The sequence below is a fragment of the Brassica napus genome, chromosome C3 (assembly GCF_020379485.1).
Source record: "Brassica napus cultivar Da-Ae chromosome C3, Da-Ae, whole genome shotgun sequence".
Lineage (NCBI taxonomy): Eukaryota > Viridiplantae > Streptophyta > Magnoliopsida > Brassicales > Brassicaceae > Brassica > Brassica napus.
The window spans coordinates 73,709,248-73,731,866 of NC_063446.1; the positions used below are offsets into that span (position 1 = coordinate 73,709,248).

The 22,619-nt window shown below is 39.2% G+C and overlaps 2 protein-coding genes and 1 long non-coding RNA gene across 5 annotated transcripts; 2 read left to right on the plus strand and 1 right to left on the minus strand.

The window, feature by feature from the left end:
* Positions 1 to 5,142: 5,142 nt before the first annotated feature.
* LOC125583914 (tubby-like F-box protein 7) lies at positions 5,143 to 7,449 on the plus strand. Of its 3 annotated transcripts, none has more exons than XM_048751475.1 (4): positions 5,143 to 5,535; positions 6,183 to 6,274; positions 6,590 to 6,716; positions 6,793 to 7,449. In XM_048751475.1, exons 1-4 carry the CDS (start codon positions 5,210 to 5,212, stop codon positions 7,364 to 7,366), a joined length of 1,119 nt encoding a protein of 372 aa, XP_048607432.1. In that variant the 5' UTR covers positions 5,143 to 5,209; the 3' UTR covers positions 7,367 to 7,449. The 3 variants fall into 3 exon arrangements, with proteins under 3 accessions (XP_048607432.1, XP_048607433.1, XP_048607434.1); XM_048751476.1 differs by having other exon boundaries at positions 5,168 to 5,482; positions 6,179 to 6,274; XM_048751477.1 differs by having other exon boundaries at positions 5,168 to 5,431; positions 6,179 to 6,274.
* A 5,870-nt stretch (positions 7,450 to 13,319) lies between these two features.
* LOC106397840 lies at positions 13,320 to 14,570 on the minus strand. Its single transcript, XM_013838461.3, has one exon. It carries the CDS (start codon positions 14,018 to 14,020, stop codon positions 13,397 to 13,399), a length of 624 nt encoding a protein of 207 aa, XP_013693915.2. The 5' UTR covers positions 14,021 to 14,570; the 3' UTR covers positions 13,320 to 13,396.
* A 1,013-nt stretch (positions 14,571 to 15,583) lies between these two features.
* Positions 15,584 to 18,589, plus strand: LOC125583915. Its single transcript, XR_007320935.1, has 9 exons — positions 15,584 to 15,815; positions 15,888 to 16,003; positions 16,077 to 16,306; positions 16,399 to 16,737; positions 16,837 to 17,351; positions 17,491 to 17,638; positions 17,804 to 17,866; positions 18,018 to 18,290; positions 18,369 to 18,589. It is a non-coding gene; the product is annotated as an uncharacterized LOC125583915 (long non-coding RNA).
* The last annotated feature ends 4,030 nt before the right edge of the window (positions 18,590 to 22,619 follow it).

Genomic DNA, 22,619 nt, shown 5'->3' on the forward strand with positions numbered 1-22,619 from the left:
ATTGATGTGGTATTGGAATACTCGTGGTTGGAGACCTTAGGTGAAACGAGGATCAACTGGGGACTACATACTATGAAGTTTGTGGTTAACGAGCAGTGGGTGACCATTAGTGGAGATCCATCTCTATTGAAGATGCATGTGTCGCTGAACTCTATAGAGAAGCTAGTCGACAATGATGAAGTGGTGTTTCTTTTGGAGCTACATGCCCTGTTTGAAGCCAGCCCTGGAGAGAATAAAATTAAGAGTCCGAGTAAGGAGGTCAAGAAGCTACTGCAGAAGTTTGAGTAAGTGTTTCAAATGCCTCAAGGTCTACCCCCAAGGCGCAATAGAGAACACACCATCACGTTTCAAGCTGGTACTTCACCCATTAACATCAGGCCGTACCGGTACTCGCACATTTAGAAAGATGAGATTGAGAAATTGGTAAAGGAAATGCTGCAAGCAGGGATCATAAGACCGAGTATCAGCCCTTACTCTAGCCCGGTGCTTTTGGTGAACAAAAAAGATGGAGGGTTCCGTTTCTGCGTGGACTAAATTGCGGTGAACAAAAGCACTATACAACTGTTGATCGAACAACTGTTGGATGAGTTAGCTGGAGCCTCAGTGTTCTCCAAGTTGGATCTTAAATCAGTATATCATCAAATCAGGGTGAAAGAGGAGGATGTTGGCAAGACGGCCTTCAAGACTCACGAAGGACATTACGAGTTCTTGGTGATGCCCTTTGGGCTCACCAACACCCCTACGACGTTCCAGTCCGTCATGAATGAGATCTTCAAGCCGTATTTGAGGAAGTTTGTGTTGGTCTTCTTCGATGATATCTTAGTATATAGCAAGAATGAAGCTGAGCATCAGGAACATCTTAAGACAGTGCTCGGGGTTCTGCAACAGCACCAGTTCTATGCTAACGAGAAGAAGTGTGCGTTTAGGCAGTCTAGTGTGTAGTATTTGGGTCATGTGATATCGTCAAGAGGGGTAGCAGCAAACCCTGAAAAGATTCGAGCAATGAAGGAGTGGCCGCAGCCTAAGAATGTGACTGTGTTGAAAGGGTTTTTATGGCTGACGGGCTACTATAGGAGGTTCGTGGCTAGCTACGGCAAGATAGCTCGACCACTCACAGACATGTTGAAGAAAGTAGCATTTAAATGGTCTGCTGATGCGACGAAGGCTTTCTGTTGGCTTAAGAAGGCGATGACTACACTACCGGTGCTAAAGCTACCTGATTTCTCAAAACCGTTTGTGGTCGAAACGGATGCGTCAGGAACAGGTATTGGAGCGGTGTTCACTCAGGAGGGCCGTCTGGTAGCTTTAATCAATAAGGCGTTTTCGAGTGCGGGAAGAGTAAAGTCAGTCTATGAGAGGGAACTCCTCGCCATCGTGTATACTGTTACTAAATGGCGACATTATCTCACAGGAAATCATTTCACTATACGTACTGATCAGAAGAGTCTCCGATATTTGTTGGAGCAAAGGGTGGTATCTGTGGAACAACAAAAGTGGGCTTCCAAGCTGTTGGGGCTTAACTATACGATCGAGTACATGCCGGGAAAAGATAATCGAGTGGCAGATGGTTTATCTCGACAGTAGGTGGTAGCTAGAGAGAACGAAGAGTTCCAAGAGTTTCAATTAACTGCCCCTTTGAAAATTGATCTCGATGAGTTAGCGTTTCAAGTGGAAAGGGATGAGCGCTTGCAGGTGATCATAAGGTCTTTACAAGAGGGTAAAGAAGCTCCAGAGGGTTACTATGTAAAGGAGGGGCACTTGTTCCATGAAGGTAGACTTGTAATACCTGCTAAGTCGCTGTTCATTCCTTCCTTGTTGAAGCAGTTTCATGATAGCGTTATGGGAGGTGACGAAGTAGTATTAAAAACGTTTAAGAGGATGGCTCGAGAAGTGTATTGGAAGGGAATGCATAGTGATGTGACTGAGTTCATCAAGGCTTGCGAAGTGTGTCAGAAAAACAAATATTCCACCCTCTCCCCCGCGGGTTTGCTGACTTCTCTACCCATTTCCACCCAAGTTTGGTCTAATATCAGTTTGGATTTCCACGGTCCTTTTTATTTACTACAAGAAGATCCATCTCGAATTTTTAACAACCATTTTTCATATTTAATCACTTTGGGCCTACTTTAATGTTTTACAATTTTTAATAAGATATTATTGTTTATATGGTAACAATACACGTTTTACATGTTTTACACTTTGGGCCTACTTTAATTTTTTATAAAACACTAGCTGTTTTCCTGCACTGATAAAATTTTACACTAAAGGAGTAGATGTGATCATGGTTGTAGTAGACAGCCTCTCGAAATATGCTCATTTTATTTCGTTGAGACATCCTTTCACGGCGAGGATGGTAGCAGAAGCGTTTGTTAAAGAAGTGATCAAACTTCACGGCTTCCCAGAGACGATGGTAGACAAAGACAAGATTTTTCTGAGCAGATTTTGGGAAGATTTGTTCAAAACGCAGGGGACATCACTTCACAAGAGCACGGCGTATCATTCCCAGTCTGATGGTCAGACCGAAGTGGTTAACATATGCTTAGAAGCGTATTTGAGATGTTTTGCGGGAAGGAAGCCATCATCGTGGTCACAATGGTTACCGTGGGCCGAGTATTGGTACAATACTTCTTACCACTCTGCCACTAAGTCGACTCCTTTCAAAGCATTGTACGGTCGTGACCCTCCAAAATTGCTGCGGTTTGGGGATATTCCGACAGCAAATACAGAAGTAGAGGTCATGATTCAAGACAGAGATGCGTTGTTGCATGAGTTATGTGAGAACTTAGGAACTGCTCAAGCTCGAATACAAGCAGCATCGAACAAGAAGAGAAGAGACATTGAATTCGAGCAAGGAAATTGGGTGTTTCTTAAGCTGCGTCCTTACAGACAGTTGTCGGTAGTGTCGCGCAGAGCAGAGAAATTGGCTCCGAGATACTTTGGTCCGTATCAAGTGGAGAAGCGTGTTGAGAAAGTGGCTTACAAGCTGCGGTTACCGTCACACAGTTTGATTCATTCCGTCTTCCATGTGTCTCAGTTTAAAGGAGTTGTCGAACCGCAAGTTCGAGTCCAAGAGATTCCCTTGATCATGTCTTCATCGTTAGAATGGGACACAGAGTCTGAAGAGATTTTGGACATCAGGAGATCAGTAGAGAACGGTCAACTAGAAGTGCTAGTGCATTGGGTTACAAGAATTTGAGTGCACGTGGAAACCGGTGACGAGGTTAGCAGAGCAGTTTCCTCAGTTTCAGCTTGAAGACAAGCTGGGTCTTATGCGGGGGAGGGGAGGTATTGATAAACTAACTGTGCCTTTGGCTTATGTGCAAAGGAAGCAGAGGACCGCTAGAGAAGTTAGAAGTGGCTAAGTGAGAAGTATGAAGTGAAGAAGAGACTCTGGCTGTGAAGGAATGTTTGGCAGAGTTCTATTAGATTATGAAAGTTGTATTTAATATTCGAGTTGTCAAAGATTTAGAGATATCAAATGTTCAATACAACAAACCTTATCTTTTTATCTTATCTCGACGTAAAAGAAAAAAAAAATCTTCTTATCTTATCTCTCTCTTTAACCCTCCTTTCTGTTAACAATAAACCCTAGTTTACAATTTCGCACGTTCGTATTATATATCTATACTATTAAAAGAGAAGAAATCTAAAAAAAATCTATTTAAACAAGGTTGTTGGACCTATTCACTAAAAAATTAATATTTAATATTTACCTTAATCAATCAAATATATATCAATATTATTAATATGATTTTTCCTAATTTTTTCTCCTAGAATATTTCCATATCTAACAAACTGATTCCGTTTGATAACGAATTAATTATAATGTGTCTCTATTATTCAAATAATCATCAATATTACATATGTAACATCCACGCCATCTCACATACTATAACCATCTGAAATGATTTATATAGTGATTTAATATTTTTAACTAATTGTTAATATATATTAATAACATTTAATTATTCATTAATATTTCCTAGATTTAAATTTGAAACAAGATATGACATACTAAAAAAATATTGATAGGTAGTATCGATTGTGATTCCTATAAAACAGGGAATAATTCAACAGTTACTTTCAAAATTACATTAAATTCATTTTACATTATATATTTCCAAATATTGACAAAATAAAATTTGATAAAAACACTTTAGCAAACCATTTGTTTAACAAAAATTATATATACTCCGTTAAATTAATTTCTATTAAGAGTATCAATAATAAAAATTTGTTATTTAAGATAAACTTAAAAACTATTAAAATCATATAAATCTATATTATTAAATTAGTCAAAATCAAGTAAATAAGTCTCATCAACTTAATAAATACAACTCTTATAAAATACACACAAAATATAATAAGAGAGAGTAAGCATGTTCATTCGGGTCTTGGAGTCGGGTACATATTGTTTCTTTTCGATTCCGAGTCTTTCTGGTCCTAGACATTTGGATCTAACTAGGTATTTGAAATTTTTTGGTTCATTTTCAAATAAGTTCACTTCATACCATGACAATTCGGGTCTCATAATTCAGACATATGTAATTTTCATATAGGTACCCAAAAAAATTTAAAGTATTTGAAAACCCAAACAAATACTTGAAAATATTTGAATACCAGAAAACCACAAAGTTTACCAGAAATCTGATCGAAGAACCAAAAAACACCCAAAATTTTATTCGAACGCCCATCATATATTTTTAAACTTGGAAACTCTACTCGAAATCTGAACCCAAAACTGAAAAAAAATCGTAATACTAAAAACATATTTAATCTACCCAGATATACTAATATACATAAAATATTTTAGGTACCCGATTGGGACTCTGGTAGAAACCAGACTCGAAACAAGACCCGCGGGTCTAAAAGTACCCAATATGTATTTTTTTCTGGACCCGAATCCGAACCAAACATGTATGTTCATGTCGATTTTGGTTTGGTTTCTTAGGTCCCGATATGCCATGCCTAAATATTTATGCAAAAGTGTACATAAAAAATTTGAAGTTAAGTAATTCGTAAATTATAGTTTTAGACATACTAATTCATATTAAATTTTGTTTATATTTTAGAAAAAAACCGCGTTTTTGAAGCGCATGTCAAAATCTAGTTTATTTAATTTAATAATCAATCACATTCCCCCCCAAATAAACACATCTCTCTCCTCCTCATCTCTCTATTTCCAGATCGAACTCGCCCCTCCTCACAAATGCCTTTGTCACACTCCCTCCTTTCGCGGAGGTTCTCGATTTCCTTCAGAGACCTGGGAGCGAAGACGGCGCCCGAATCCTATTCTCACCAATCACCACCACCACCGAAGATGCTTCCTCCTCCGCCGCCGTCTGGGTCGGCGATGCTCCCTGAGTTGCTGGGGGAAATCATACGCCGCGTGGAGGAGAGCGAGGACCAATGGCCGCAGCGTCGAGACGTGGTGAGTTGCGCCTGCTTGTCGAAGAAGTGGAGGGAGATCGCGCCGGAGACGGTTAGATCTCCGGTTAACTTCGGCAAGATCACTTTCCCTTTTGCCTCAAACTGGTATGGTTTTTGATTTTTATGATCATGTTTACTTGCTACTGTGATTGATTGAAAGTTGTAGACTTTTTGTAGTAGTGATGTAGTGAACTTTATTCTTTGCTTTTGCCTTCCTTTGTAAGCTAATCTCTTGGATTACACTTTCTTGATTTCTGAAAAGTGCAAACTTTTTGATATTGTGTAGATTTTGATTGAATTGACCATGTTTGAATGAATAGTTGTTACTGTAATTGAAAGTTGGAGTGGTGAACTTTGTTATTTGTTTTTGTTAGTATGCCTTCCCTTCTAAGCCAATCTCTCAACAAGGATTCTGTTCCTTACGAGCAATTGAATATGAGATTTTGATGGAATTAAGTTTACTATGAAGGAATTGTTGAATGCAAGTTATTTTACCATATTATAATGACTTTCTTAAACGTGATTGTTTTTTTTTTTGTTCACCAAACGTGATTGTTTAGGATCATGTTTGAAAGAACAGTTGCTACTGTAATTGAAAGTTGTAGTAGTGATCTTGTTCCCCCAGTTGTTGTATTTCTTTTATTATCCTGAATGATCTTACTCGTTGATGTTCTACTGTACTTTCAATTGAAAATGGCGTGAGATTTGTGTTACTGAAAATTCTGAGTTTTCTGTGAGATGGATGCAGCCAGGTCCAAGAGAGTTTTCAAATCAGTGCCTGATAAAGAGGAACAAGAGGACATCAAGTCATCAACCTTTTTCTTGTATCTCGCTCTCACACCAGGTAAGCAAATTTTCCAGAAGATTTTTTTCTTTGATTCTGTCAATCTTGGTGGGGAAAGATATGACTGACTTTATTAAAAGTCTGTCTACGTTAGTGACTTTCTAGGCGTGTAATTTAAAATTGTCTAAGTATGTCACCCAACTGATGCCTTGAGTGGGTGTCTGAAAGAGACACTCAGCCACCCATAAGTGAGTTGACTATGTTGTTGACTTGTGTAATAACGAAGAAGCTTCTGTGCTGCAGTCCTAATAATATAGGCACATAAGCATCTTTCTTAGGGATTTTATTAAGTTTGATTTTGTTTTTGTTAACTAGCATTCACTGCTAAGGGGAAGTTTCTTCCGGCGGCGCGAAGGTTCAGGACCGGAGCTTACACTGAGTACATCATATCACTTGACGCTGATTTCTCACAAGGAAGTAATGCCCACGTTGGGAAGCTAAGGTATTGTTCTTATGCAGCCATAGATGAGTTGCTCTAAAGCTGAGACTCATCTTGTTTCTATTTGGAACCTCTGCAGATCGGATTTTCTTGGGACCAACTTTACAATATACGATAGACAACCTCCACACAACGGAGCAAAATCCTCAAACGGCAAAGCCAGCCGCAGATTCGCATCAAAGCAGATAAGCCCACAAGTCCCAGCAGGCAACTTCGAAGTGGGTCACGTTTCTTATAAATTCAACCTCTTAAAATCAAGAGGTCCAAGAAGAATGATAAGCACACTCCGTTGCCCATCCTCATCATCACCACCACCACCACCACCACCACCACCACCACCACCACCAACCTTATCCACTGACCAAAACCCATGTGATGTTGTCACCAAGATGGTGAAAAAGCCCAAAAAGGACGGTTCAGGGTTGACGATACTAAAGAACAAAGCTCTGGGATGGCACGAGCACTTGCAATGCTGGTGTCTGAACTTCCACGGAAGAGTGACCGTTGCTTCGGTCAATAACTTCCAGCTTGCTGGGAGCGTTGACCAGAGTCAACAGGGCGGTATAGGGGATGAAGAGGATGATACACTTTGGATGTATCAAACGTGTAAATCAGAAGAAAATAGGAAGAACTGTTGTTGTATTAATCAATGAACGAAGTACAGAGTTTTTCTTAAGAGTTTACTCACTCTCCTTCATGAACAAGATTGACAATACAACTGATACCCATTTCTATTCTCCTCTCTCTCTATTTATACTACTCTCCGTATTGTTGTTGACCTCCTCATGCTCTCTACATGACCAACAAGATCACGTGCTCTGTCGATGACTCAGCATAGTACCGTTATTCTTTTATTCCTTATCCATAAAGCATCACCCAATGAGTACCAACACTCATGGGCCAAACGCCGACTTTCCTTCTGTCACTCCTTTTGGGCCCTGCGCTTGTACTGGTACAAGATAGGAGAGTGCACTGCTTCGTACTATCAATACCATCCCCTTCGAAATTGACCTTATCCTCAAGGTCAAAGGTCGGAAAACGCTTTGCTATCATTGTTGTCCACTCCCACGTACACTCATGACTAGGAAGACCCAACCATTTGATCAACACCTCACGCTGTCCCGTACTACCATTAACCCTCGTTTCAACCACTTTCTCAGGCTGCACCATCAATTCCACATCACTACTCAACTGTGGGGGTAAAGGAGAACTGTCAGTAGTATCGCCCACTGCTTTCTTCAATTGCGAGATGTGGAAGGTGGGATGAATTTTCGCATTCTCCGGTAATTTGAGCTTGTAAGCCACCTTACCCACTCGTGCTTCCACCTCAAACGGCCCATAAAACCTTGCCGACAGCTTCTCATTTAAACGCCTGGCCAAGGAACGTTGACGATACGGCCTTAGCTTGACGTAGACCCAATCACCAACAGCAAACTCAATCTCTCTGCGATGCTTATCAGCACGCTCCTTCATGATCTGTTGAGCGCGATGAAGGTGCTCCTTTAACAGCTGTAAAGCTGCATCTCTGTCCAGGAGAAGTTCTTCAAGACCCGCATTTGAAGTTGAGCCATTTTCAAACTTCACCCAAGACGGGGGATCACGCCCATAAAGAGCCCGAAAAGGGGTCATCTGAAGTGAAGAGTGAAATGAAGAATTATAGCTGAACTCCGCCCATGCCGAATACTGAAACCATGTCTTAGGTTTATCCCCCGCAAAACAGCGTAAGTAGGTCTCCATGCTCCGGTTGGTAACCTCGGTCTGCCCATCAGACTGTGGGTGATACGCCGTGCTAAAACAGAGCTTGGTACCTGAGAGACGGAACAGCTCCTTCCAAAATGAGCTCGTGAAGACCTTGTCGCGATCAGAGACAATGGTACGGGGAAACCCATGCAACCGAACAATCTCTTAAGTGAACAGCATAGCCACATCTGTTGCAGAAAAAGGATGACTCATCCCGATGAAGTGACTGAACTTGGTCAACCGATCAACTACTACCATCACTGTGTTTTTCCCTTGAGAGCGGGGAAGGCCTTCGACGAAGTCCATTGAAAGGTCTTCCCAAACTTGTGCAGGGACCGGCAGCGGTTGTAGTAAACCTCCCGGAGCCAACGTCGAGTATTTCTGGCGCTGACAGACTGCACACGAAGCAACGAACCGGCGAATGTCAGTCATCATTCCCTCCCAAAAAAAAATCTCTCCAATCCGTTTCTGTGTTTTGACCACTCCTCCATGACCTCCAAGCTTCCCGTTGTGATACTCCGCCATTATCACTCCTACTAATGAGGAAGATTGTGGAACTACCAGCTTCCCTTTACGCAAAAGTCGACCTTGAACCAACACAAAGTCAGGGTGCTTAGCAGGATCCTCCTTCCACTCCGCAATGAGCCGCTGTAACCCCTGATCTTTGTCAACTTCACTAGCGATCTCCTCCAACTGTAGGGCCTGAACCACTGAGACTGCAAATAGCTCCTTTACTCCAACAATGCGAGATAAGGCATCAGCTGCCTTATTCTCTAATCCCGGCTTGTACACAATCTCAAAATCAAACCCCAACAACTTGGTGAGCCATTTCTGATACTCCAGGTTGACTTCCCTCTGCTCCATAAGAAACCGCAAACTCTTTTGATCTGTTCGCACCACAAATTTCCTGCCAATTAGGTAATGACGCCACTTTTGAATTGCAAATACGATCGCCATTAACTCCCGTTAGTAAACTGACTTCAGTTTCTGGCGGTCGGTGAGAGCTTGACTAAAGTAGGCAATAGGTCGGTGATTCTGCATCAAGACCGCTCCTAATCCCACCCCGGAAGCATCCGACTCCACCACAAAAGGCTCCTCGAAATTTGGCATTGCCAGCACCGGTACCGTCGTCATAGCGCGCTGAAGGGATTGAAAAGCCAGTGCGGCCTCAGTGTCCCACTGAAACTGATCCTTCCTGAGCTGAGTTGTGAGCGACCGGACAATGCTTCCATAATCCTTCACGAACTTCCTATAGTAACCGGTGAGGCCCAAAAATCCACGCAACTCCTTCACCGTTTTGGGAATCGGCCACTGGAGCATTGCTTTGATTTTCTCACCATCAACTGCTACGCCTTCCCCCGAGATTATGTGGCCCAATTACTCCACCTGAGAGCTTCCAAACTGACACTTCTTCATATTTGCATACAACTTCTGCTCCTCCAAAACTCGTAACACGATGGTCAAGTGTTCCTTGTGCTCCTCCTCGCTGCGACTGTATACGAGAATGTCGTCGAAAAACACCAACACAAAGCGACGGAGGTACGGACGGAAAACTTGATTCATAAGGGACTGAAAAGTACCCGGTGCATTGGAAAGACCGAAGGGCATCACAAGAAACTCATAGTGTCCATCATGTGTGCGAAATGCCGTTTTCGGAACATCCTCTTGCTTAACCAATATTTGGTGATAACCGGACCTCAGGTCCAACTTTGAGAAGATGGTGGCGCCGTGAAGCTCATCCAGTAACTGATCAATCATCGGAATGGGGTATTTTTCAGCCACCGTTACCCTGTTGAGCGCCCTATAGTCCACGCAAAACCGCCAGCTCCCGTCTTTCTTCTTCACCAAGAGTACCGGACTGGAAAACGGACTTCCACTCTCCTGTATTATCCCAGACACGAGCATTGAAGCGATCTGCCTCTCAATCTCAGCTTTCTGCACCTGCGGGTAGCGAAACGGCCTTACACTCACAGGTCGTGCCCCTGACTCCAAGGTGATCCCATGCTCTTTCCCTCGCGAAGGGGGAAGCTCCGTAGGTTCCTCAAAAACCTGAGAGAATTGTTGCAGCAACGGTCCCCAACCTCCTGTCGTTGTCACAACCAACGCGACTTCTTCCCTTTGAATACCTCCATATTCCACGATAATCCCTTCTTCCTCCTTTCCCAACGCCTTCCACAACGACTTCAGTGATACCTCAGCAGAGTGCAGACTCAAATCTCCCTGCAAGGTTACCCATTTATCCTCCCACCAGAATTTCATTTGCTGAACCTTCCAATTGACCAACATCTCGCCCAGAGTATCAAGCCACTGGATACCAAGAATGACGTCAGCGATTCCAAGCTCAAGCGGCAAGAAACTCGTCTTGATAGTATATGAAGGTAACTGAAGCTCCAACCCTTCGATCACACCCTTTCCATGCACTTTAACTCCTCCAGCAACCAGCACTCCATACGAACCAGTAGAACTCGTCGTAAGCCCCAGCTTTTTGATCAAGTTCTCGGACACAAAGTTATGTGTCGCCCCATTATCAATCACACTACCACAGATGTCTCCCCAATCGGATCCCCTGAGTTTCATCGTCCTAGGGGACGCAATGCCTACCACGGAGTTTATGGAGACCTCTGCCACCATCACTTCAACTCCCTCGGTGTCGGTAACCAGCTCGCATGATTCCTCCAACAGCTCCTCCTCGACGCCGTTTGGATGGAGAAGCAAAACGGTCAACTGAGCCTGCGCACAAGGATGATTCGGGTGAAATTTCTCATCGCACTTGAAACATAAGCCCTCCGCCTTCCATTTCGTTACCTCCGCTGGTGTCAGCCTCCGGAAAGGGGGTTTCAGCCTCCCGTGCGTCTGCTGACCCTTGTTTCCGTCGGTACGCTGGGCCGTAGGTCCGACGTGGGCCTTGCTCTTTTGCTGTTGGGCCTGAGACTGTCCTGTAGTCGCGGCCTTAGATGAGGATTGGTGACTCCCCGAGATGGGCTTGACCGTACGAGGCCCACCAACATCCTCATCGTTTTCCCATTCCTCGACCTTCTTCGCCATTTTCATCATCTGATCGAGATTACGCGGGTCAAACATCTTCATACCCGCGCGAATCTTCGACTTCAACCCATTAGAGTATGCGATCTCCAACACGGAATCAGCGATCTCCAGAACATCAAGTGAGATGAACTCACGGTTAAAAGCTTTCACCGTCCCCTCCTGCTGGAGAGTCAAGAGCTTCTCCGCCGCTGTTACATCAGTAATGGTAGAATATTGTTCCAGAACACGATGCTTGAGCTGACCCCAGTTGCGGAAAGTGTTTCTGCTTCGTTTCTAGCGGAACCAAAGCAACGCGTCGCCGGTGAAACACAAACGGACCGCCCTCAACTTTTCCTCCGCCGTGAAGTCACCCAGATCGAAAAACTCCTCCACCCGTAAGATCCAGCATTCCGCCTCCTCACCATCGAACGTTGGCAACTCCAAGCGACGGGTCTTCCAAGGTGTACGATCACCCTGAAAACCAGCTCCTTGACCAACCCAACCTCGACCGTTAGAACGTTCCTCACGACCCCAGAACGGTGATGGTGACCTCATCGGACCCCAACGATCGTCTCCTTCATGGACTCTGCTCCCGATCGTAGCGCCTGATCCACTCGGTTCATACATCTGGCCTTTCCCTTTCTCCATCGCACGTACCCGAAGTTTCTCGTCTTCAGGTTCCTTCTGCTCTTGCTCCCAACGGCCGAACATGGTCGCGAGCTGTTGATTCATCTCACCCATGGACAACTTAAGCTCGGAGACATCGTTCATACCCTGCTCCAGGGATGCGATCCGGCTCATCTGCTGCTCCAAAGTAAGATCTAGATCCGATTTTTTTGGTGGCATGGTTCCCAGATTCGACTGCTCTGATACCAATCTGATACACTTTGGATGTATCAAACGTGTAAATCAGAAGAAAATAGGAAGAACTGTTGTTGTATTAATCAATGAACAAAGTACAACGAGTTTTTCTTAGGAGTTTACTCACTCTCCTTCATGAACAAGATTGACAATACAACTGATACCCATTTCTATTCTCCCCTCTCTCTACTTATACTACTCTCCGTATTGTTGCTGACCTCCTCATGCTCTCTACATGACCAACAAGATAACGTGCTCTGTCGATGACTCAGCATAGTACCATTATTCTTTTATTCCTTATCCATAAAGCATCACCCAATGAGTACCAACACTCATGGGCCAAACGCCGACTTTCCTTCTGTCACTCCTTTTGGGCCCTGCGCTTGTACCGGTACAAGATAGGAGGGTGCACTGCTTCGTACGTATCAGAGGAGACGACCTCTCTCTGCGTTTCAGGCCTTTGCTATCTCTCTCACGAGTTTCGGCACTAAACTTGCCTGCGAGTGAAAAAAGATGTGTTAAATGTTTTGATGTAAAATCATGTGTAAGTGGTAAACACCAAGGTTTGTTGGAAGGGGGAGAAGCATATAAAGTTTGAAAACAAAAATTTTATTTTAATGACCTAACTAGATTTTGACCCGCGTTTTTTTTAAGCCAATAAAACATACTAAAATCATACAACGTATATAAAAGGTGTAAGTTGAATTTGTAACTCAAGTACAATACATACTAGATCATACATAAAATAAAATAAAATTATGAGTTCCAGTTAAAATAAAATCATAAAATCAAACTATAATCTGTTTTTGCTTATGCTATGTGAAAATAGAGTTCCAGTTAAAACATAATTAATTAGTATCTCAATAAATAAAAAAATAGTGTTTTAGCTAGCTATGGGTCCTTTCACATAACACAGGTGTTGTAAGTTATTGAGATACTAATTAATTTTGTTTAACTGCAACTCTATTCTCACAGAACATAAACTAAAACAAATTTTATTTTGATGGTTGAAAGCTTTTAAAGAGAAGACAGACTCTAGACTCAACTCAATCCCAAACTTAATATTCTATATTTTGAGGTGGAAAAAAGTAAGGGGCCATCATTCTTTCAGTAAGAGTTGTGATGAAAGAATCAGCAAGCTTGAAACATGCTTGCTCCATGACATCCAACATATAGACACGGTTAGGGCTCACGCCAGGAAAAGAGCTAGCACGGACACAGAATGGTTCAGCCTTTGAGATGAAAATGGTGAGATCTCCAATGTCTTGAGTGTACACTGCATTTCCCCTGGGGCTTACCCTGAACACCATTACAGCTTTTGTTTCCAATAGGGCTTTGTTCACAGTCTGTCTGAAACACCTGACCAAAAAGGTTTCACCTGTGGATTGTGATTCCACCAAGTGTTCGGTCGTGAGACATGTATCCATAACCTCACGTTCTGCTTCGGTCGGCTCTGGAAGGAAATGATATACCAACTCCTGAAACTTGGGTGTGTGCTTGATGTCTTTGCAGAGATCCCATGATGCAATGAGCTGGCCTCCAGATCCAGGTATGCGAAACATGTTATGTTTCTTGGAAAACATGACACGGGAGGAATAGAAGCTAGGGTTTGCGATCCTGATGTTGAACCACTTGGAATTGCCTTGTGCAGAGGGTCGGCAGAAGCTGAGTTGGGGTCCCATGAACTTAACAGCCACGACACAATCTTCTTCTTCGGGAGATAGTGAGGACAAGGACACGTTGGTGATGATTTGGGTTTGGCAATGAGGCAAAGTTACAAGAGGAGGCAGGGAGATGCGTTTTGGATTTGCATCAGATGCAGCCGGGTTTAGATCATCATGGAGACGCAAAATGCCAACGCCATGCAACAAAGAGGCTACCCAGCCATGAGAGGACCCGATTGTTACTGCTGCATCACTAACCTTATTGCCTTCTTTAAATTTCTCAGCCAGCCATGGGGTGATCGGATCATTAATATCGTTATACACCAACTCGACAGGCGCCTTTTTTTCCGTTTAGGATAATCTTTACAAGTATATGCAAAACTGAGCTCTACATTATCCGGCGCAAATTTTGCGCCATCGATGTAACAAGGAGGGGTCTGCAGCGGGGAAGATGAGCCGCCAGCAGAGGCTCTTATCAACACCGGTTTCCGAATGAAGATCTTCGGAGAGTGGCTAAGAAGGAGAGACATGATCAATTTTCTTCAGTGAATTAAAACAAAGCAAAGAAAAAACCTTGAATAACTCGAGAGATGTTCACATTATCCCCACCTACATCCTTCTATAAATACAGAGCAATAAACTTGGCCACCAAGTTTTCCATTAAAAATAAAATTAAATAAAAACTTTCCATTTAGACATCATCTTAATTGGATGTCGCTTTTAATGATGATAAAATTGGAGAAATTTTTGGGTTCACCAACCAATGAAAATAGGTGATTTTATATATACAGTTTTTTTCAAAAAAGGAAACATAATATTCAGAATTTATTTTTAAAATAAAAAGATAGAAAATAATAAAAAATTCATACTAAACCCTAAACCCTAAACATGGAACCCTAAACCCTTAGGTAAACACTAAACCCTAAACCCTTGGGTAAATCCTAAACCCATGAATAGAGTCATAACCCTTAGAATATCTCTTTACCCAAGGGTTTAGGGTTTACCCAAAAATTTAGAGTTTATCCAAAAGTTTACGATTTAGTATAAACGACTTTAACAACATTAAAATTGTTTTTCTTACAGCTGATATTATTATTTTTATATATTTTATCTAAGAATTTAGGGTTTATCCAAGGATTTATGATTTAGGGTTTAGTGTTTAGGATTTAGAGTATAGGGTTTAGTATGAACGACTTTAACAATATTAAAAAAAATCTTTTTAATTGCTATTATATTTTTTATTTATTTTTTTATCCTTTTATTTTAAAAAATAAGTTCTAAATATTATGTTTCCTTTTTAAAAAAATCTGTATATAAAATAACTAATTCTCATTGGTTGGTGAACCTATAGGTTCACCTAGTGGGTAAACCCAAGAATTTCTCTAATATAAACCTCTAAGCTAAATCAAATTAATAATATTTAAACATAAGAATTTTTTTTGTACATACGAATAGTCTAGGTTGGACCATTTCATTTATTTATTTTTATTATTTTGCATACAACAAACTTAGTTATCATTAAATATACACACAATCTTAACATATTATTTAAATATTTTCAAAATAAGAAATCAAAAGATATTATTCAGTATATTTTCTAATATTTCATTCAGCAATTTCAAGGAACAAGCGATCGAGTACGTGAAGCAAGCCGCTCGAGAAGAACACCAAGATCAGAGAAGCCATCTCCCAGAAATTCACAGAGTACCTCCGCCGCGCGGAGGAGATCCGCGCCGTTCTCGACGAAGGAGGATCGGGGCCCGGATCTAACGGCTTCTGCAGCATAACCAATGTTATCATTCGAATATGAGCAGTAAGTTGAATAATATCATACACTGCTCATTTTCCTTTTGTTTTTCTTATCTGATTTACCTTTTTATTTTAGGTTTGGGTGTGTGTTTTGTAGAGAGTATGGGCGACGAAATCATGAACAAATCTCTGAAACAAAGATCGAAGATCAAACCCATTGTTAGGGTTTCTTATGGATCTCTCTCTATCTCTGTATGTTCTCTTCCTTGATCTAAACCCTTAGTTTTTCATTATCGTCTCTAATGTGGTGTTTTGCTTCAAATAGGAACCTTTATTAACCTGGAGGTTTGAGGTAGCAATGTCGGCTTCGAGAGGTGGTGGTCCTGACCAGGGACCGTCCCAACCTCAGCAGCGACGGATCATGAGGACTCAGACCGTTGGTAATCTCGGAGAATCATTCGATAGTCAAGTCGTTCCGTCCTTGCGTTGAGATTGCCCCTATTCTCCATGTTGCTAATGAGGTTGAATCTAGCAACCCTAGAGTTTCTTATCTCTGTAAGCACTTGCCCTCCTTGCTATTTTGGCAAGTGATCTGTTGTGTCTGCTCATTGGGATTTTATTGTATGATTTTTGCTCTCTCCTCTTAGGTCGGTTCTATGCGTTCGAGAAAGCTCACAGGCTGGATCCCACCTCCAGTGGAAGAGGTGTTCGGCAGTTTAAGACTGCACTCTTACAGCGTCTTGAAAGAGTGATCCTTTATTTTAAAATAGCCCTGCTTAGCTTGTGCTTGTGTCAGATTTAGGAAGATCTCTTTGTTTTAAACTAAATGTGCTCTTACCTTTTCTTTAATTTTTTGTGCAGGAACATGATTCTACACTGATGGGCAGGGTTGAGAAAAGTGATGCCCGTGAGATGCAGAGCTTTTATCAACATTACTATAAGAAGTATATTCAAGCTTTGCAAAATGCTGCTGATAAGGCCAACCGGTTTGTCTAAACTTACTTCAAAATGTCAATTAGTGTTCTCTCACTGTTTGAGAGCATCAAATTCATTAACTGATGATTTATCGTGCTGTTAATTCTCAGTGCTCAGCTGACAAAGGCATACCAAACTGCTAATGTTTTGTTTGAGGTGTTGAAGGCTGTTTATCTTACACAGTCTATTAAGGTTGACCAAAAGGTAATGTTTTCTCTTTGATACATTTATCTTTTTTCCCATCTCCTGTGCAACGCTACAATGATGTTAGTTGTTTTTTCGGATTAGATACGTACAAAGCTAATGCTTTGATTGTAAAAGAGGGAGGCGGAGAGTTTGTAGGAGTTCTAACCTTATATATATATTCTAATTATATGTAATGCAAAAAGGGGTTTGAGAATGACTCAGAATCGAGGCAAGTGTTTTGGCTGCTGAAAGAGCGTGAGCTGACGCCAAGCAATTCCAACATCTTGGACGGTCGTTACGATGTCTTCGGCGGCTACGTTACTCAAAATGAAGATTTTCTGGCTGATCTTAAAGTCGATGATGTCACTGAGTTCATTCAAGTTGTCTCCGGTTGAGAAGGAATATGTTCTTGCACAAGAGAAAACAGAAAAGCATCATGGTACTGCTTTATTTGTAATAGATATATATTTCAGACAGTGTTAAATTACATTCGACATCCAGTTTCGTGTTCTTCCCATAGACATCATTCTCAGAGATCCTACTACATTTGAAACTTTTTTTCTTATTATTATGGCTAGCACATCTACCATTCTTGCTGCTCTCAAGTATGGACGCTGTTCATCCACCGTGGAGGTGGAGGTACGGCTTCTCCGGTTTTGGGAAGCCAGAAACATTAAACGTGGTGGCCACCTCATGGGAGTAGATATGCTTCTTCTGGATTCTAAGGTGATTCCGTTTTTTAAATTCATGTTCATCATAGTTTTGAACAGATCTCCAATATTTAGATTCATGTTTAACAGTATTATGATTTCAATATTATTTATTTCCTCTTCGTGATTTGGTTTTGAATCCAGTTTTAAATTGTGTTCTTATGTTTTAAAATGTTTTCAGGCGATGCTGATACCCGCCACCATCAACGTGAACCGTCTTCCCACCTACCGGGGACACTTGAAGGTAGGTTCTATGTTCTCTTTGAGTGACTTTGATGTCACTAGGTGTAATCAGAATTTTAGACTTTCAGACTCTCCTCTGTTGATACGGTTCACTTTATGTATATTGCAACTTTCTCCTTCTGATGTTAGCATCCAAATGATTGTTAATCCAGGTAGATACCCGCTACAAGATCGTTTAGGGTACTGTTATACGAGCTGCAAATCCAGCACAAACCTCGAGTTCAGAAGATTCCTCACAAGAGCTATCAAGTCCAGAAGATTCCACCGAGTCGCAAGATCTACCAAGTACGCCTTTGACATCAGAAAATAGTCTTGAGAAAGCAGAGTCTGCAGCAAAAGCTCTTGCAGTTGCTGATTCCAAAGTGTTCGAAGCCAAAGAGGCATCCCAAGTTGCAGATACGGGCCCAAAGAAGTCTCTGGCCGATGTAATGTCCACCTACTCGACCACATTAATTATCCTAAATTGATCATCACTCAGCTCTTTTTTGATTCGTTCCTTGCAGGTGCTAAAAGGCGAAACTGTTGAACTACGGTAGAGCTTTATACCTTGTGGTCCGGTTCAATGTAGATGTAAAGGACTGTTTTTTTAATAGGTTTTGGCTTTGAGAACAAAAATAAAGAGTACATGTATATGATATTTCATTGACTATTGACATTGTCACTTTCTGGTTAGTTTTTGATGTTAAGTACGGTTCTGGATGTTAATAGATGTTTTTGCAAGTCATACTGAGAATTGTTAATGCATGATTGTGTTTTTATTTGATTACATTTGGTTCAAGTTGAAAGTTATTATTTGTGCATGGTTGATCAATTGCAATGAAGGATACAAGGTACACCAAATATTTGAGTGGCATATAGAGTTTAGGTGGATGCTCCACGTTGGAAGAGGAACCCGTTGTCGCTTCCACCTCCCATTTAAACTTTTTGTAGTTGGCCACAAGAGTAAAAAGCCATAGTGTATATTTTAATTATAAAATTTATTTTAAATAATTTTTTTTGATATAAACATATTTTTTAAATTATTAAATAAATAAATTAATTATATATCTTTTTAATTTTATATGTTAATATATTTATATATATATTAGAAATATATTCATTAAAAATAAATATATTATATATTATATACTAATTTTTATAATAATTTTAAATAGAATACTCACACTGCTCTACTAATCATCCTATTAAACAGTTTAGCTAAAACATATGGCTCCTGCAACATACTGCTTTTATAGCATACTGATATTGATTTATCATCTGCTCTGTCAATCAATGCCTAACTTAATTAATGATATAAATTTCAATACGCATAAATAATCACCTTATAATGAATATTTACATTACATATTAATTTTAATTAAAACAGTGTATACCTTAATTGATTGGTTCATTCAAGACCCAAAACTGGTGAAAATATAATTAGATAAATATAAACATTGTTTAGAAAATTTTGCCTTTGTTATTGACATATAATTAGACTAATGGTGTAGTTAATAGCGTGTCTATACATTTACCAGTTTAACCGTACATTTTAATTGGAGAAAGAAAACAAACAAAAATCAACCGAAGACTTTTAAGATATATGAAACAAAAATTAGAAATATCAATTCTCTGCAATTAAAGAATAAGACAACAAAATTGCAAAAATACAAGATAAAACAAAATATACACAGAAAAAAAATTTAGTAAAATAAAATCATAATATAATTGTGACAACCCGCCCCGTGGGAACTACCTGCCCAGTACGCCCTAGGTTCACAGCCCTGCATGGCACCGACCCTAACCCCTCGATTATGAGTTCTCTCTCACTCTGTAATTAGTTTATTGGGAGAGTTGTTAAAGGGTGAGGTCTTTGGTTCAAGGCCCACCAACAACCTAATTATGGAGTTAGTGAGAACTCATAAGGGAGGGGTTGGGGTCGATTCGCTGCAGCGCTGTGAGACTGGGGTCTACGGGACGGGTTGTCACAATAATTTTCATAATTGATAGTGCTCAATTACACTAAAACGTCTAAATTTACAACATACACAGTTTTATTTACATCTTTAAACCTATTATCTAATTAAAATGATTCTAAAAAAGTGCAAGCATGAAGAGTTAGAAAATATACGATAAAATATAATACATAACGTTAAAAATACGTAATCACTGATCACTAAAAATAATGTTAGTAGTAATAAAAATGACATGACAACACATTTATTAAAACCATAGAACGGCACACAACAATGTGTTATTAAATATACAAACTATAATTAAATATGCTCAACGCAAACACACATAAAAATGAGACATCATATTTGGATATATTTAAATAAATAATTTTAAATATATTATATTCTTGATAATTTTGAAATTACTTAAAAAATAAACTAAATTATTAAAAAATAATATACAAATAAAGCTAAAGCAATATTTTGTAACGTCAAAATAATAAATGAATAAAAATATATTATGCTAATAAAATAGATTTTAGATTTTAAAGAATTCTAATTCATGTAATATTACAAAATTCAAAATTTGTTTATTACAATTAATATTTTACCATTAGATATATTAAAATAATATTCTAGATCGATATTCAATTGTCAGTTTTATTAGAAGATATTCAAAATTATGTATATATTATAACCAGAATATCTTTAAAAATTTATTAGAATATATTCTATCTCATAGCTGAATTAAATTTTATTAGAGGATATTCTATATCGACTTATTCTTGGGTTCACTCCCTAGAGTGAACATTTAGGTTCACCGACCAATAGAATTATGCTATTTCAAATTTGATATCTTTTATAAAAAGAAACAAAATATTGTCAAGTTATATTATGTTTTTAAAATAAAAAGATAAAAAAATAGTAGTAATTACAAAAAAAAAATTTTAACGTCGTCAGGAAAAAACTAAACCCTAAATCCTAATCCCTAAACCCTAAATCTGAAATCCTAAACCCTTTGGGTAAACTCTAGACCCTTGGATAAATCATAAACTCTAAATCAAAAACACTAAACACTAAAACACTCAAGGGTTTAGGATTTTAGTGTTTTGTGTTTTTGATTTAGAATTTATGATTTATCCAAGGGTTTAGGGTTTACCCAAGGGTTTAGGGTTTCAGATTTAGGGTTTAGGGATTAGGATTTAGGGTTTAGGGTTTTGCTGACGACGTTAACAATATTTAAAAAAAAAAAAAAAAATTTGTAACTACTATTTTTTTTTATCTTTTTATTTTAATAATATAATATAACTTGACAATATTTTGTTTCTTTTTTTAAAAGATATCGAATTTGAAATAATGAAATTCTATTGGTTGCTAAACCTAGAGGTTCACCCTAGGGGGTGAACCCAAGAATAACTCTTCTATCTCATAGCTTCTCTTGAAAGCTAGGTCATTTAGAAACTTAAACTAATTTGCTATATAAATATCACGCCACATTCATTAGTTTCACGCATCTATCTTTTAAGTTTTCATATGTTCTTGATCGTTCTAATTTAAATTCTACTTTTGTGATCTTGCGCAGGTGTATGATAATCAATAAGTAACTCATAGACGTGAGCACCATTACTAGTAATTTTATGGGGGATTCTTCTTCTCCGTTTATTTTTGTTCTCTTCCTCTCCATGTTGTATCTCTATCTATATTTTTGCATCAGTAGTGATTCAACTAACAAAAAGAGACGACTCTGTTTATCCAGGAACTGATCATCCCTTTCGGAATAGGTAATTCTTGTTTTTATAAATTTAAATCACTTAGCAAGAATATAATATAAGATGTGTATGCTAATCAAGTGCAATTTATTTATTGTGTGTGATCCTCTTCAGGTACGTCTGAGAGACAAAGGTAATCTCAAAGCTTTTTAAAAACTTTGAAACTCATTGACGTTGTCCTATCAATTATATAATTTGTTATCTTTTGGGGATTGTTTACATCTTTAAATATTTTTTTTAGAATTACCTCTTTTCTGACTCAAGGCTTAGAGAAGAAAACTGTAAATCATCTTTGATGTTACAATTAAAAGAATGATAATAAATCTCAGGTAATTCAAATCTCTCTTTTATATTTCATGGCTGATTTTTTTATTGGAGTTATGCGTGAAATATTTGTTTTTTTCTCAATTATATTTTTTCTGATGTTTTAAGATTAGTGTTAAACTAGTATTGATCCCATGCTTCGCATGGGGATTCTTTTTTTGCTTACAAATAAAACCAATTTTCTGTTTTATATAACTAAAAAGTGAAATTTATATATATTCAGGAACAAAGACTTCAACAAAATCGTTGACGAATTTGATTGTCTCATTGATGAAATAGAGTGGAAAATAACATATTTATCATTGCATGTGTATTGTTATGCCGAACATAAAAAAAAAACAAATTGTGTATTGCAAGACTGCAGTTATATTAAGCAAAAAAAACCACTACAATAATAAAAAATATAGTTTTTTTGTCTAAATGGTAAGATAACAAAAATATAGTTACCATATAATATACCTCTGTTAATTTTGTCTTAGAATTGAATTAACCTTCCCATGTCAGCGGTTTTTCCATCTCCAAGACTTCACATTCCTCTCGCCCCTATGACCAAGCATAAACCAATAGGAAAACAATTTATCAGTCTGATCCTTTCGTGGTGAATTAATAAAACGTATTTACCTTTTTCGATTACCACGTTTCCATGTTTCATATGTTTTTTTATCTTCCTCTTCTTTCTCTCTCTTTTCTTCCTATAGTCTCTTTTTCTAGTTGAATCTCCAGCAAT